The following is a 12,217-nucleotide window of genomic DNA, read 5'->3' on the forward strand; positions in this document are numbered from 1 at the left end:
TCTACTAAATTTATCTCTGAGATAACTGAGCTGTAAATGTATGAAATGTGTCAGTGTCATATACTTTGTATTGAAACCAACTGTGTGTAACTGACGATTGGTTCAGTGTTTCACCACGAAGAGAAACGATGAAGACTCCTGTTCCCTGCGCCACAGTTCTCACACTTCATGTTCCCTGATGCTCCGTCACTGCAGCAGCCTGCATGGAAAACCTCCTCGGTGCTGTGCAGCTCCCTGCTGGCCCCGGCTGCTGCATGAGAGGAAAGTTTCCTCCTTTATCTGACACACTATAGGTTTGCACTTTCTCTCTCTCTCTCTCTGCGCTCAGCACTGCTCAGGGCTTACAGCACGAAGAGGGAGCTAATGAAGCTGTGAAGTAGGTTACCAGCCTGCGTTAAAAGCAGGAGAAACAGATTCTGCTGAAATGAAAATGTTGTTCGGCTCCATCAGACGCTGAAGTCTTCAAACAGTAATTAGGTGCGCTGATGTTATCGATTTGCGGGAAAAGACGGATGACTTGTTTGTTTTTGTAAATGAGAGGGGAGAGAAATCCGTCCGGCACGTGTCCCGGCTGTCGGTCCAGTCCAGATGAATGTGTCTGAAATCTGTGCCGGAGCTTTAACGCAGGCGCTCGGCGTCCTCACAGGGGGACGGACGAGCAGGTCGAGTCCGAGGAGGCAGACGGACCAAGAAGACAGAGTTTCAGACGGCGATAAATCAGACACGGATAACAGCGGCGTCATCAAGATGTCATTTATACGAATCATTTACGATGTTGAATGATTGGTCGATCTACTTAAACCGTAGATTGTGTCTCTAATCAGCTTTAGATTCTTTTCTCTGGTATTGGAAAGGATTTGTTGACCTTGACCTTTGACCTCTAACTGATCAGCTCGAAATGTTCGGTGAAAATCCGTCCATGTGTTGTTGAGTCATTTTGTATACACACACATATAGATACACACAAACACATATAGATACACACAAACACATATAGATACACACAAACACATTCACTACAGCGCCAAATGTGTGTTAATCGACTGCTGGAAATAGTCCCTAACAATACAGCACAGTTTCCTCCAGTTAACGTAACGTTGTTAAAAACATCTGTGTCCAGCTGTGTTAGGAAATTTATTCATAGACATTTTTTTATTACACAATAACAACGACTCGTCAGCCGCATCCTGGAAATGTGAAGCAAATATTATAAATATCCTTCAGTTTTCAGCCTTGTTCAAAAAGACTTATCCAGTAAAAAGACAATAAATTAACATAAATGTGTTGAGCCTCAGTAAATCTCCTCTGAAGCTGAGTCTGTCCAGTAGTTCGAGCTGCAGGTAAAACACCAGCTGCACATTTGTCAGTATACTTTGTCAGTAAAAACCCAAATGTGAAGTTGCTTCATTTCTTTGAGAAGTCAGAATTATGGACTTTGGTCAGAATTGAAAAACAAATTGGAAAAGTCCAGAAAGAGTAAAATCAACACAGATCCGATCTGTGACCTCTGGAATGAAAACGCACACCACCTGCTGTCCAGAGCAGCCGACACAGAAACGTCTCCGTACGTCTCAGTGACTGAGAACAAGAGGTGTCGTGGTATTGGAGGGGACGAGGCAGAGGAAGACAGATGCTGAGGTCAGCACAGAGACACCCCCCCCCCCCCCCCCCACCCCCACCCCCACCCCCACCTCCCGAGCTGTCTGGACTCTTCACGAGAGACGGGTTTAGACAGGATGTGAAATATTGAGTGGGAGGGAGGGGGAGGGAGGGGGAGACTGACAGGGAAACTGATGGAGGGCACGAGGTAACAAAAAGACAGCGACGGGCTAATTCAGCGTTCTGTCGTCGTTTGGCTTCTTTTTGTCGAGCAAGTGTTTCTTGGTCGTCTGCGGTGGCCGAGCTGCGTTTGGGTAATTAAGGGTTAACGGCTTTGCCCTGAGGCACTTCGGTGGTTTTCTGGGCGTTGGAGCTTCCAGCCCAGAGGCTGCGGCTGCCCGCAGAGCAAAAGGTAGAAGGAAGGGAGGGGGACATGTCAGAGAGAAAACGAATGAAGGCATAAAGCTTCTTCGTCTCGGTGCAACAACAACAACCCCCCCCCCCCCCCCCTCGTCTCTCAGCTCACCGATGTTCCTGTCGGTTCCTCTGGGAGCGTCACATCATGTCCACCCTGACGCGGCACGTCAAAGGACAGACGCAGGTCAGGAGGGAGGAAGGGTTTTATTTTAGACTCGACTGAGAACACGAGATCCAGAACAAGGGAGGATGAAGTTAACAGGATGCAACAAAAACACCGTGGGAGTTTATCACACGAAGGTTTGGGCTCGTTAAGTTTTATTATAGGTGAGGAATAAAGAAGGTGAGGCTGAGAGCAGGGCCGGAGATAAACTCTCGAGGGGCCAAAATCTACTGTGGTCGTATCTATACTCCTGTAGGAAGAAGAGGTCACTTATCAGGACATCATATGATGGATTGTAGTTTTCTGATCAATATAAGCTTTAGATGGTTTATCTATTATTTGTGAAGACATCTGTGAGTATGTTTGTCAGACCATATGTTCGTCGGTTTTTAAACGTGTACTGTTTGCTGTTCAGTTAAGTTCTAACATTTAAAAATAAAGCCTTCTAATGTTTTTCACCTCTCTTACTTTACCATTACCTCTATGAAAAACTAGCCGAGTTCCATTAAACATCGGAATTTCCGACCCCCGAGCGCCTCAAGTGGGCAGGTCGAAGGAACGTCACCACCCCCGACTTGGAAATCTAAAATGGCTGCCCCGTGTATCAACAGTAGTGAAATCTGTAGTTTTTTACTGTTGTGTATGCGTGAAATACCGCGTAATGCGTTACTATGAACTGGTTTTGCGAACAATGGGTAGCTGGCTAACGGAACGCTAACTCGGACGTTACGTCATTCCTTCTCAAAATCACTTAATCATTGAGGCCACAGATGAAATCCCTTTTACCAGCAGCTCGTTTGTTTGGTGCACGTTCAGGATTGGGTTTGTTTCGATTCTGGATCTCGTCAGAGTCAATCCCAGTCGATGCGACTGACGCACTCATTAAATCTCCAGTCTTTCACTGTTACTCTCCAGTCAATAATCCTATTTGACCAAAGTGTCTCGGGGGAAACTCTTCATGCGTTTGTCTCGTGAGCGACGGTTTCAGGCAGACGCTTCATTTTCTCTGCCCCCGTTTCTCCTCCTGCTCTCACTTGTTCCCATTATGATGTTTATTTCTCTAACCGCTGTAATTATCCGGAGGAATTTGATGATGTGGATGTTGGGTGTTTCGGGTGCAGGTTGTCATGACTCCGTGGTGAAAGTGATTTGTGAATGAATGTTGGTTTTGAGCTTGAGATGCGATCGCGCTTGTTTTCGCGGAATCTTCGTCTCCGATCTTTGACTTTTAAGAGAAAGCTGATTTTCCCCCTAAGTGTGGAAGTGGTTCTCCTTTAATTCACAGTGTGAGTGTGAGTGATGCTGAATTCACACACTTCGTCACACAAACCTGTTCGCTCCGATTCTCCCTCCTCTCACCTCACCCCTCTCTCCCACCGCTGAATACTAATTGCCATTGCAAGAATATTAAAATGAAAGAAAGTGTCCATATCATCGCTTGCGTTTGTGCGTTTGTGCCTTTGTGCGTTTGTGCATGTGTGGATGTGAGGATGAGGCAGTTGGGAGATTTGCCTGCGATGACTGAGAGGAGGAGGGAGGGAGGGAGGGAGGGAGGTACGCATTAACGAAACGAGAGAGAGAGAGGCAGAGAGACGGAGAGACGGAGAGCACTGTCCCCATCAGCTTCTTTCTGCGATTCAGGCAGCCAGCTCCCCTCTCCTCCTCCTCCTCCTCCTCCTCCTCCTCCTCCTCCTTCTCCTCCTCCTCAGCAGCAGCAGCAGCAGCAGGGAGACGGGAGGAAAAGCAGATAACGTAGCAACAGATAAATAAACCCACAAAGACGAGGGAGATACCAGAGACATCAGCGGCAAGAGGAGCGGCGGTTTTCCCTCTTCCCCCCTCCCGCAACCCCCGCCGAGGGACGAGAGACTGAGAGGAGCATCTCCGAGGAGACGATGACAGCGCAGCTCCACACATGGACGGAGAGCGGCAGGAGGCAGAAGTGAGCGTCCGTCCATCTGTCAGTCAGGCAGCGCTGGGACCGGTCAACTGAGGGTGTCCATTTTCACGGAGGGAGCAACAGGGACGTTCTTTCTTCTTTGTGCCAAAACCTCAGCTCTTCCCCACCTGCCTGCACCTTTTCAATCCGCTCTGTGTGGATCCGGCTCTGAAGTCCGAGGGCGTCACTGTGTTATCTGTTGTGTGTCTGTGTTCACGAAGAGCTTATTGTATGTGCGTATGCGTGTGTGAGTGTGTGCGTGTGTGAGTGTGTGCGTGTGTGTGTGTGTGTGTGTGTGAGTGTGTGTGTTTTACCTCTTTATTTCCGCATGTTGCACCCATCTGTTTCAAGCCGGCTGTCCGTTCACACCTCAGCCAGTGTTTCATCTGTGTGAGTGTACGCGTGGGTCCCTCCTCCTCTCGGTGTGTGTGTCTGTGTGTGTCTGTGTGTGTGTGTTTGCTCTGGTTTCGCCGGGCAGGTGTCACCTCTGCTGTGGAGGTGTGGGATCACGTGGAGCGCCTGTGCTCGCCGTCCTCTGAACACCGGACTGCAGGAGAAATGACAGTTTGATGCATCAGCTGCTGTGAACTGCAGCTCGCTCCTTGAACCTCAGTGGAGAAGCAGACTGGTGGATTTACTGGTTCTCACCTGCTGGAGACAGTCCTGCCAGGGTCCCTGCACATGTAGGACACACGTCTTCTCCGTAGCTCAGTGTTGCCTGGAGACACTGATATCTCCTCTGACTTGACTGACGATGTGTTGCCTCACCAGGCGGATCTCCGGCTGCCTCCAGTAACAGCGCTTCAGTGTGTCGGCCTCTCGCTGGACAGCGTCCGGAGGAGACGCTCCTCGTTTCACACCTGTCGTCTCTCACGCAGACGCCGGCAGATCTTTGCACCTTTCTTTGGACTTTCTGCGTGATCCTCTCGGACCATGATCGGCGTCAACAGCCTGCACTCGGCGGGGCGCCTGCGCTCGCGCTCTCTTTGCACCGTGCGCTACGGACGGGACTTCCGGATGATGGACCCGTTCCGCTATCCCAGAACCCCCCGCTCTCGCTCCCTGAAGCCTCTGGTGTTCCCAGACCTGCTGGGAAAAGCTCAGGACGGACAGAACCACCCACAGGCCCGGAAGAGGAGGAAGGTAGAGAAAACTCTTCAGCTGTTTCCTGTCACTTTTTACTTTTTGTGAGTCACTGATGCATCATATGTCACCAGCTCGTCAGGTGGTCTTCACATCTCTAAGAAACCAGAATGAATCAGTTTTCCCACTTAATTTCACACACGTCATAACAAAGCATATTTACCCAGCATGCCACTGGCTGACATCACATGCTCTGGTACCGTTGTTTTTCTTCTTAAAGCCACGTGTATTTAACCGTTATTGCTCCACGCACCACAGACCTTCATCGTCTGTCCGTGTGGCGCGTGAGGCGGCCACGCCTGACTGCAGGTCACTGACCTCAGCACAGCAGGTCGTGTAGAGACGCCGCTCCAGACCATTCGTTCTCATTTAGTGACGCTGATGAAACAAGTAGGTGAAGGTGACAAACCTCCTCCTGAGTCCGAGTGAAGCTCCGGACCGGAGGAGTCTGATTAACGGTTTCATCTCCACGTCCGTCGACCTTTGTTTGAATTCACTCACATCCTTTCTCTCTTCAGTCTTTGAGTCTGAGCTGAAACGATAAAGGAACTTAATCAAAACTAGCAGCTATTTTACATTAATTTGATTTCGCACTAATCCTGAAGTTATTTCTTAAAATCCTAAATTTGCTACTCGTCTGTGTCTCATGATAGTGAATTAAATATCTTTGCTTCTGGGCTAAACTGTCGGTTTGATAACATCACATTTTGGGCATTAATCTCTTAATGGAGAAAATATCCTGCAGACTAGCAGGGGCGGTACAAGGGACTTTGGGGGCCCCAGGAAAAAGTGACGTTGGGGGGGGGGGCTACATCAAACCAAGAAACACATGACACCAAACGACATCATTCCAATCTTCAAATGATTCTTTTACTCTCAAAATTAAAAGCAAGGGTCAAATATTAACGTCACACACACATTTAGACGTTTTAGAAACTTGCCAATGTAGAGACACATAGAAGCATGTGGGCAGTGACGTTACATGGTTTGTAATGGACGTACCCGTTTTTAATAATGAGCCTTAACTTAATCATCTGTTCTCAGGGGCCTCCTCTCAGCTCGGGGGCCCCAGGCCTGCTTTGCCCACCCTGTTGTAACGCCCCTGGGGACATCATTTGTGGCCCTGTTACTACCTGTGTGGTTTCATCTCTTTAAATTATATATTCATACACTGTATCCTTGATTGTTAGCGTTTTTTAGTTGCAGGCTAAAAGCTCAGGATCAAAGCTCTACATTCTTTATTATTTATTTTATTCACTCACAGTGTTTTATGCAAAAAAATAATCTCGTCGGAGACAAAGGAATAAAGCAAATAGATGAAAGAAAATGTAAAACTCAATGTGACTCATAGAAACAGAGTTTTGACACATTAACATTCATTTTTCTGTTCAACGGGACTAAATTCACAATTCGAGTTATTGGGTTAAATTTTCCTTTTAAATATGTTCGTCCACGGGTTCGTTTTCCAGGTGATTTTCTCCATTTCATTTATATTTATTATCCATTTTCCTGTGGAAGCTGTGTCCGTACAACATATGTAAATTATATGAATGTTTACAGCCTCCAGGGATTATTCTCTGTGCCACAGGTATTTTTCTGAGATATCTCAAAAGTATTATTACCACAAGTCTTACAAGCAGTTAACAGGTTCAGGCTGTAGGTTTATTTCTGACTTCCTGGAAATCACAACTTTCCATCTGCCTCCTGTTTGCATTAGCAGTGACATGGACACACATGTGTTCTCCGAGCTCAGCCTCTCATTCACATTTCACAGTTTTGTTTTAGTGACTGATCTTTTGTAAACTCAGCGTTTGTGCACCCCCGACTCCTGCAGGAGGAATCTGTTGTTGCACATCAGCACACTTTCACTTTTGCAGCTCACAAATTCACAGTTAATATTTGATGTTGACCAGATTTGTGCCACAGAAGCAGTTCGTCTCTCGCTCGTAAAGATGCAGCCGACTCATTATGCAAATGGGGGGGGGGGGGGTAGGTTTAGTTTGAAACACAGTCCGAATGCTGAGATTTGACAGAAACCAGAACTAAGTCTGCACCGGTTCAGGCCCGGAGAGTCATTAATACTCATGACGCTGATTAGGCCCAGTTTCAAAGACAACGCTGGAGACGAACCTGATTGGTTACAGGAATCAAACCCTATTATAGATCCAATTTCATTTGACCAGAAGTCACAATGCAGGGCCGTGACACTCAGAGGAGGCTGACCAATGGCAGCACTTCTTTAATCAGAGGAATGTAATGGAAAATAATTGATTCGGGCTGAGGATGAGGTTTCGGGATGAGCATCGGTCTGGGAGGAATCGGGAGGTGGACGAGGAGGTGATGAACTGTCTCTAAGTGTCCTCTCCATCACCTCGGCTGTCACAGCCGTCCATCAGCCTCGATCTGTGTCCTTAACACTCCGGTCTGATGGCTTCATGCTTCCTTCTGTCCCCCCCCCCCCATATCACAGGACAGTGTCACTGCAGGCTGCTGAATGAGAATCTGCACAGCTTTCAACTGTCACTACACTAAATCATCTGAGATTTTTCCTGCTGTGGATTCTGTTGATTACGAGGATGATGGAAGTAAATGTTTTTTGCTCATAACTCCGCCCGGGCCCACAGGTCCCCTCACGAAACCACGCCTTCTCTTTAAGGCCCGCCCTCATGATGAAGCCAGCTTTGCTCTGATTGGCCAGCTGGTCCACTCTGTTGTGATTGGTCAGGAAGTGTCGTGGAAGACTAGCCGCTAGGTGTGAATCACGTAAATGTGGGTCATCGTAACGTGACGTCACCACGATGCTGAGATATCGTCCAGACTCCTCATGAGGTGTTTGAGGAACTTGGTGTAAAAACTTTAATCTAATTTAGAATCATTACTTTTTACTTCCAACATTGTTCCTGGTTCAACTAATCATTGTCTTGTAGTTTAATTTATTTGATTAATCAATTAATATTAATCACTTTATAAATTGTCAATCACACTTTGCCAGAGTCCAAAGTGACGACTTCAAATAGTTTTGACATTTTTAGGTTAATATTACTCAAACAATGAATTGATTCTTTGAGTTGATTGATTGATTGGTTGATTGGTTTCAGCTCGTGTCCTGTTCTGTTTCTGTTTTTCTTGTTCATGTTCTTGTTCCTAAGCTGTAACTTCATTTCGCTCTGCTCGGGTCGATGCGTTTGCGTCGGAGTCTAAATTATGTATCGGCTGATTGATTTACTCGCCTGTCACCTGACAGGCCGGCCTCTCGGCAGATAGTGTTTGTCTTTGAACTGATGAGGTGGTGCTTCACTGATTGGATGACTGATGGACTGTTTGGTGAAGAAGAGGAGTGAAGCTCAGCCAAAGGGCCGTTTGGGCAGCGTGAGAAGGGGACGGCCTTTCTCTCGAGTACAGTTTATTGAATGAAGCTTTCTCACTCTGCAGCTCTCACAGAATTCCACTGCACACCCGCCCTGAGATCAAATCTCCACCTGATCGCTGATGTTATTTGCCACATTTATGTGATTTCTGTTTCCCTCTGCAGGCGCTCTACAACTCAATCAAGAACCAGAAGCTGCAGTGGACACTGTAAGTCGTTTTAAATTGATTTATGCTGATATTTTTCACCATAGGCATTTATTTTTCTGTCCTAATCTCATCTGTGACCGTCTCAAACACACTTGCACGCATGCTCCACACGCGCACGTCTTCCCGAAGGCCAGCGAACGATCGGGGGTATTGATTAACGTGTTAGCGTCCTCATTAATGACGCGAGTGTCGTCTGGCATGTGAGAGAAACATTAGTGTGTCAAGGGTTGCTATTCTGGATCACAGTTTCAGAGCGCCTCCGAGATGCCAATTAAGTCACCAGCTTTCCAAGCTTTGTTGCCATAGTTACGGCACCATGGAAACGACTCCATGGCTACCGCATTGCTCTCTCCTCCCTGTGTTCTCTCCGCAGCAAACACACACACACACAGAAAGCGGTGCTGCACGTATAAATACACACAAGAAATGCGCGCGTGTGTGTGTTTGTGTGTATCTTCTGGCAAAGTAGGTGGAAAATAGAGAGACAATGATGGAGAGAGAGAGGGAGGGAGAGAGGCAGCTCGGTTTAAATGGCTCTTTACCTGCATCCCGTACAAAGGTGTGACCACGGCCTCCCACTACCTCGCCAAAAATAGCAGCAGCAGCAGCAGCGCTCCCGCAGCAGCTGAATAGAAAGTGGTCAGAGGAGCATATGGAGGAGGAGATCCACAGAGAGGCCGGAGATCCAGTTCAAATATCTCCGCTGACATATAGACGGATGTTTGAAGACGGCCGCCGCAGCGCAGGGACGGAGGAGACGTCGTTTGTAGACACATAAACACGGTGGAGCAAAGGAGAACCCACCTCCAGACGAGATCCGATCACGAGATGCAGCCCACAGCCGTCTGCTCTTTATTTTTGTTCTGGTTTTGGCAAAGAGCTGCACGTGTCCATGTTTAATATTTCATCATTGGCGTGGAGCAACTTGTGTCGGCGCCGGAGCTGCAGCACTGTGACGCTTTGCCACCGGTTTCACACCCTGCTCGCTCGCTTGATGCATATTTCATCACACAGAACGTTTTCTCACTCGGAGACTCATTGACCCGGTGCACAACACGGGGTCGAACGCCGTGTGAAGGAGAAACCTCGACCCTGAGGCCGTCCTCCTGTTGTCCTCGTGCACGTCTTGTTGGGAAAATATTAAAGTTTGCACCAATTTACAGCTCAGAAAGGTTATATTCTAATCTCTTGTGTTTTTTATAGGCCAGTCGAGCATTGATTTACTAACCGACCCCAGATTGAGGCTCAAGAAAACACTCTCCGCCACCACAGAGTGTTGTGGGGCTGTGATTACATGAATACAAATTGTTCTGTACATGTGAAATCTGGCCTGCACATCTCATTACAGGTGTGTGGATGTTATTTCACTCCCCCGCAGAGAGAGGCTGCACATGGCCACTCTCAGCGCTGCAGTTGAAAGCACCCACATGCTCTGCACACACACACACACACACACAAACACACACACACAAATATATACAGTACACACATGCTTCCTCGACGCAGGAGCGGGGGATGGAGTGCAGAGGGAGAGGTGGCGAGCACTGAGAGAGAGAGAGAGAGGGAGAGAGAGAGAGAGAGAGAGAGAGAGAGAGAGAGAGACGCAACAAGTGGGAGATCCAGAATCCGAGCACGGTGAAGATGAAGCATGTTGTACATCTGCTTCCTTTTTATTAGGTATCGAACCACAATATCTGCTCCAGACAGAAGTACGTACGTCCGGATGATAACTCCACGTTATGTTTCTTGTCGGTGACATGATTCTGACGCCGTTTGTTATCAGACAGCGGCTGAAAATATCTTCACCCTCGTGAAACCACGTTTAAATCCACCATTTTGATTGAAGATTCCCACGATTCTCTGAATAATCAACGTGAAATGTCGATGACCTTTCTCACAACGTTAAAGATCATCAGGTGTTGATGAACACATGATGGAGGGAATAGAAGCTGGAGTTGATTCCTAATATTGTTTATTAATTGTTCAATCAGGTGATTCCACATTTCAATCAAGATTTTACCAATTTTAGACTCTTTCATTCGAGCAAAGTTCCTGTTTGGCTGCCGGTGTTTTGGAAACATGTGAGAACTTATACATTTATACAGTTTGTGTCTGGGTAGAGTTGTAATTTGTGCTTTTATTCAAAAACAATATACAGATTTAACAGATTAATCAGTAATTAATCAGTTTCTTTAATAATGAACTCTCCTCTGATTGATATACGGATGGACATGAAATGAAAGCGAGGAAAAGCCTCGTCATGTATAAGAGGATGATGGACGGATGAATTCCTGTCCTCTTTCACTTCACTGTGTTCGGACTCTTTGTGCTGTTTGGTACAATGACTCAGGTGAAAGAGCAAATCTGTTTCCATCGGCTACTGATGCAGCAACATCAGCGTAAAGTCAGCCAGCCTGCAGCGACTGGAGGACACGTTCCTCTCCACCGCTCTGTCCCCTCTGTCCCCTCTGTCCTCTCTGTCCTCTCTGTCCTTTTTTAAAATTTCTTCCTCTCTTTAGTTCCTTTCCCTTCTTATTTCCTATATTTCATCATTTCCTTTACATTCCTTCTCTTCCTCTTTTTCCCCTTTTCATTTCTGTCCTTTATGTTATTTCCATCACATCCTTCTCGTCTTGATTCTTTCTCTTGTTCTTTTGCTTCTTTTATTTTTTCAGTCCTCTATACTTTTCCTTTTTCTTTCCCTCCTCATTCTCAGCCCAATTTTCATTTCTCATTTCTTTCTTTGCTTTCTCCTCTTCTCATTTTCTCCATTTCTTTGTTTTATTGTTTCCCCTCTACCTCTCGGTCTCTCCTCTTCACCTCCTCCTCTCCTCCTCCTCTTCCTCTCCTCTCTCCTCTCACTCATGTTGAAAACGTTCTGCCATCTGAGAAGGATGAGCTTTGTCTCTTTTTTGCTCTCCTCCACCCCCCCCTCTCTCCAGCTCTTCTCCACTTTGTCTCTGTGTAGAAAGGGATTCAGGCAGCCGGCAGTTACCAGGCAACAGGCGAGATGCTCATTGGCTCCGTCTCTGCCTCTCTCCTTCTCCCTGGCTTCTGCACGGGGTTAAATGTTGTTATGTATTGTTGGTTACTCATAACTTGGTCTCGGGGGGGCTCGGCATCCAGCCATTTCCTGCTATTTTCAGGCTGAACTTTTTGCATGGGTGTCGCCTGGTGAGGTAACTGGTGGTATCGCCGTGTTGCCTCACCGGGGCGGACGCACGATCCGTCGCTGTCGTAGCCCGAAGCGTCGATCGTCTGTTAATGTGACAAATCCCTTTAAAAACACTGAAGCAACGTGCACGCCGCTTTGTGAGGGATCAGGAGAGAATGAGATTATCGCTGCTGGAGCAGAGTGTGTTGGTAAGATTGTCTAATTC

The 12,217-nt window shown here is 47.1% G+C and overlaps 2 protein-coding genes across 5 annotated transcripts in view; both read left to right on the forward strand.

The window, feature by feature from the left end:
* LOC117753175 (PH and SEC7 domain-containing protein 1-like) overlaps positions 1-12,217 on the forward strand; it is a 49,161-nt gene that overhangs the window by 28,550 nt on the left and 8,394 nt on the right. For all 4 annotated transcript variants that reach the window (XM_034571088.1, XM_034571090.1, XM_034571089.1 and 1 more), the window contains one exon: positions 8,794-8,837. In XM_034571088.1, the coding sequence (XP_034426979.1) occupies positions 8,794-8,837 (44 nt within the window). The remainder of the gene's footprint in view (positions 1-8,793; positions 8,838-12,217) is intronic.
* Positions 1-12,217, forward strand: part of LOC117753178 (inhibitor of nuclear factor kappa-B kinase subunit alpha-like) — a 39,263-nt gene that overhangs the window by 4,382 nt on the left and 22,664 nt on the right. The window lies entirely within an intron of this gene.

This window comes from Hippoglossus hippoglossus, chromosome 19 (assembly GCF_009819705.1).
Source record: "Hippoglossus hippoglossus isolate fHipHip1 chromosome 19, fHipHip1.pri, whole genome shotgun sequence".
NCBI classification, from domain to species: Eukaryota; Metazoa; Chordata; class Actinopteri; order Pleuronectiformes; family Pleuronectidae; genus Hippoglossus; species Hippoglossus hippoglossus.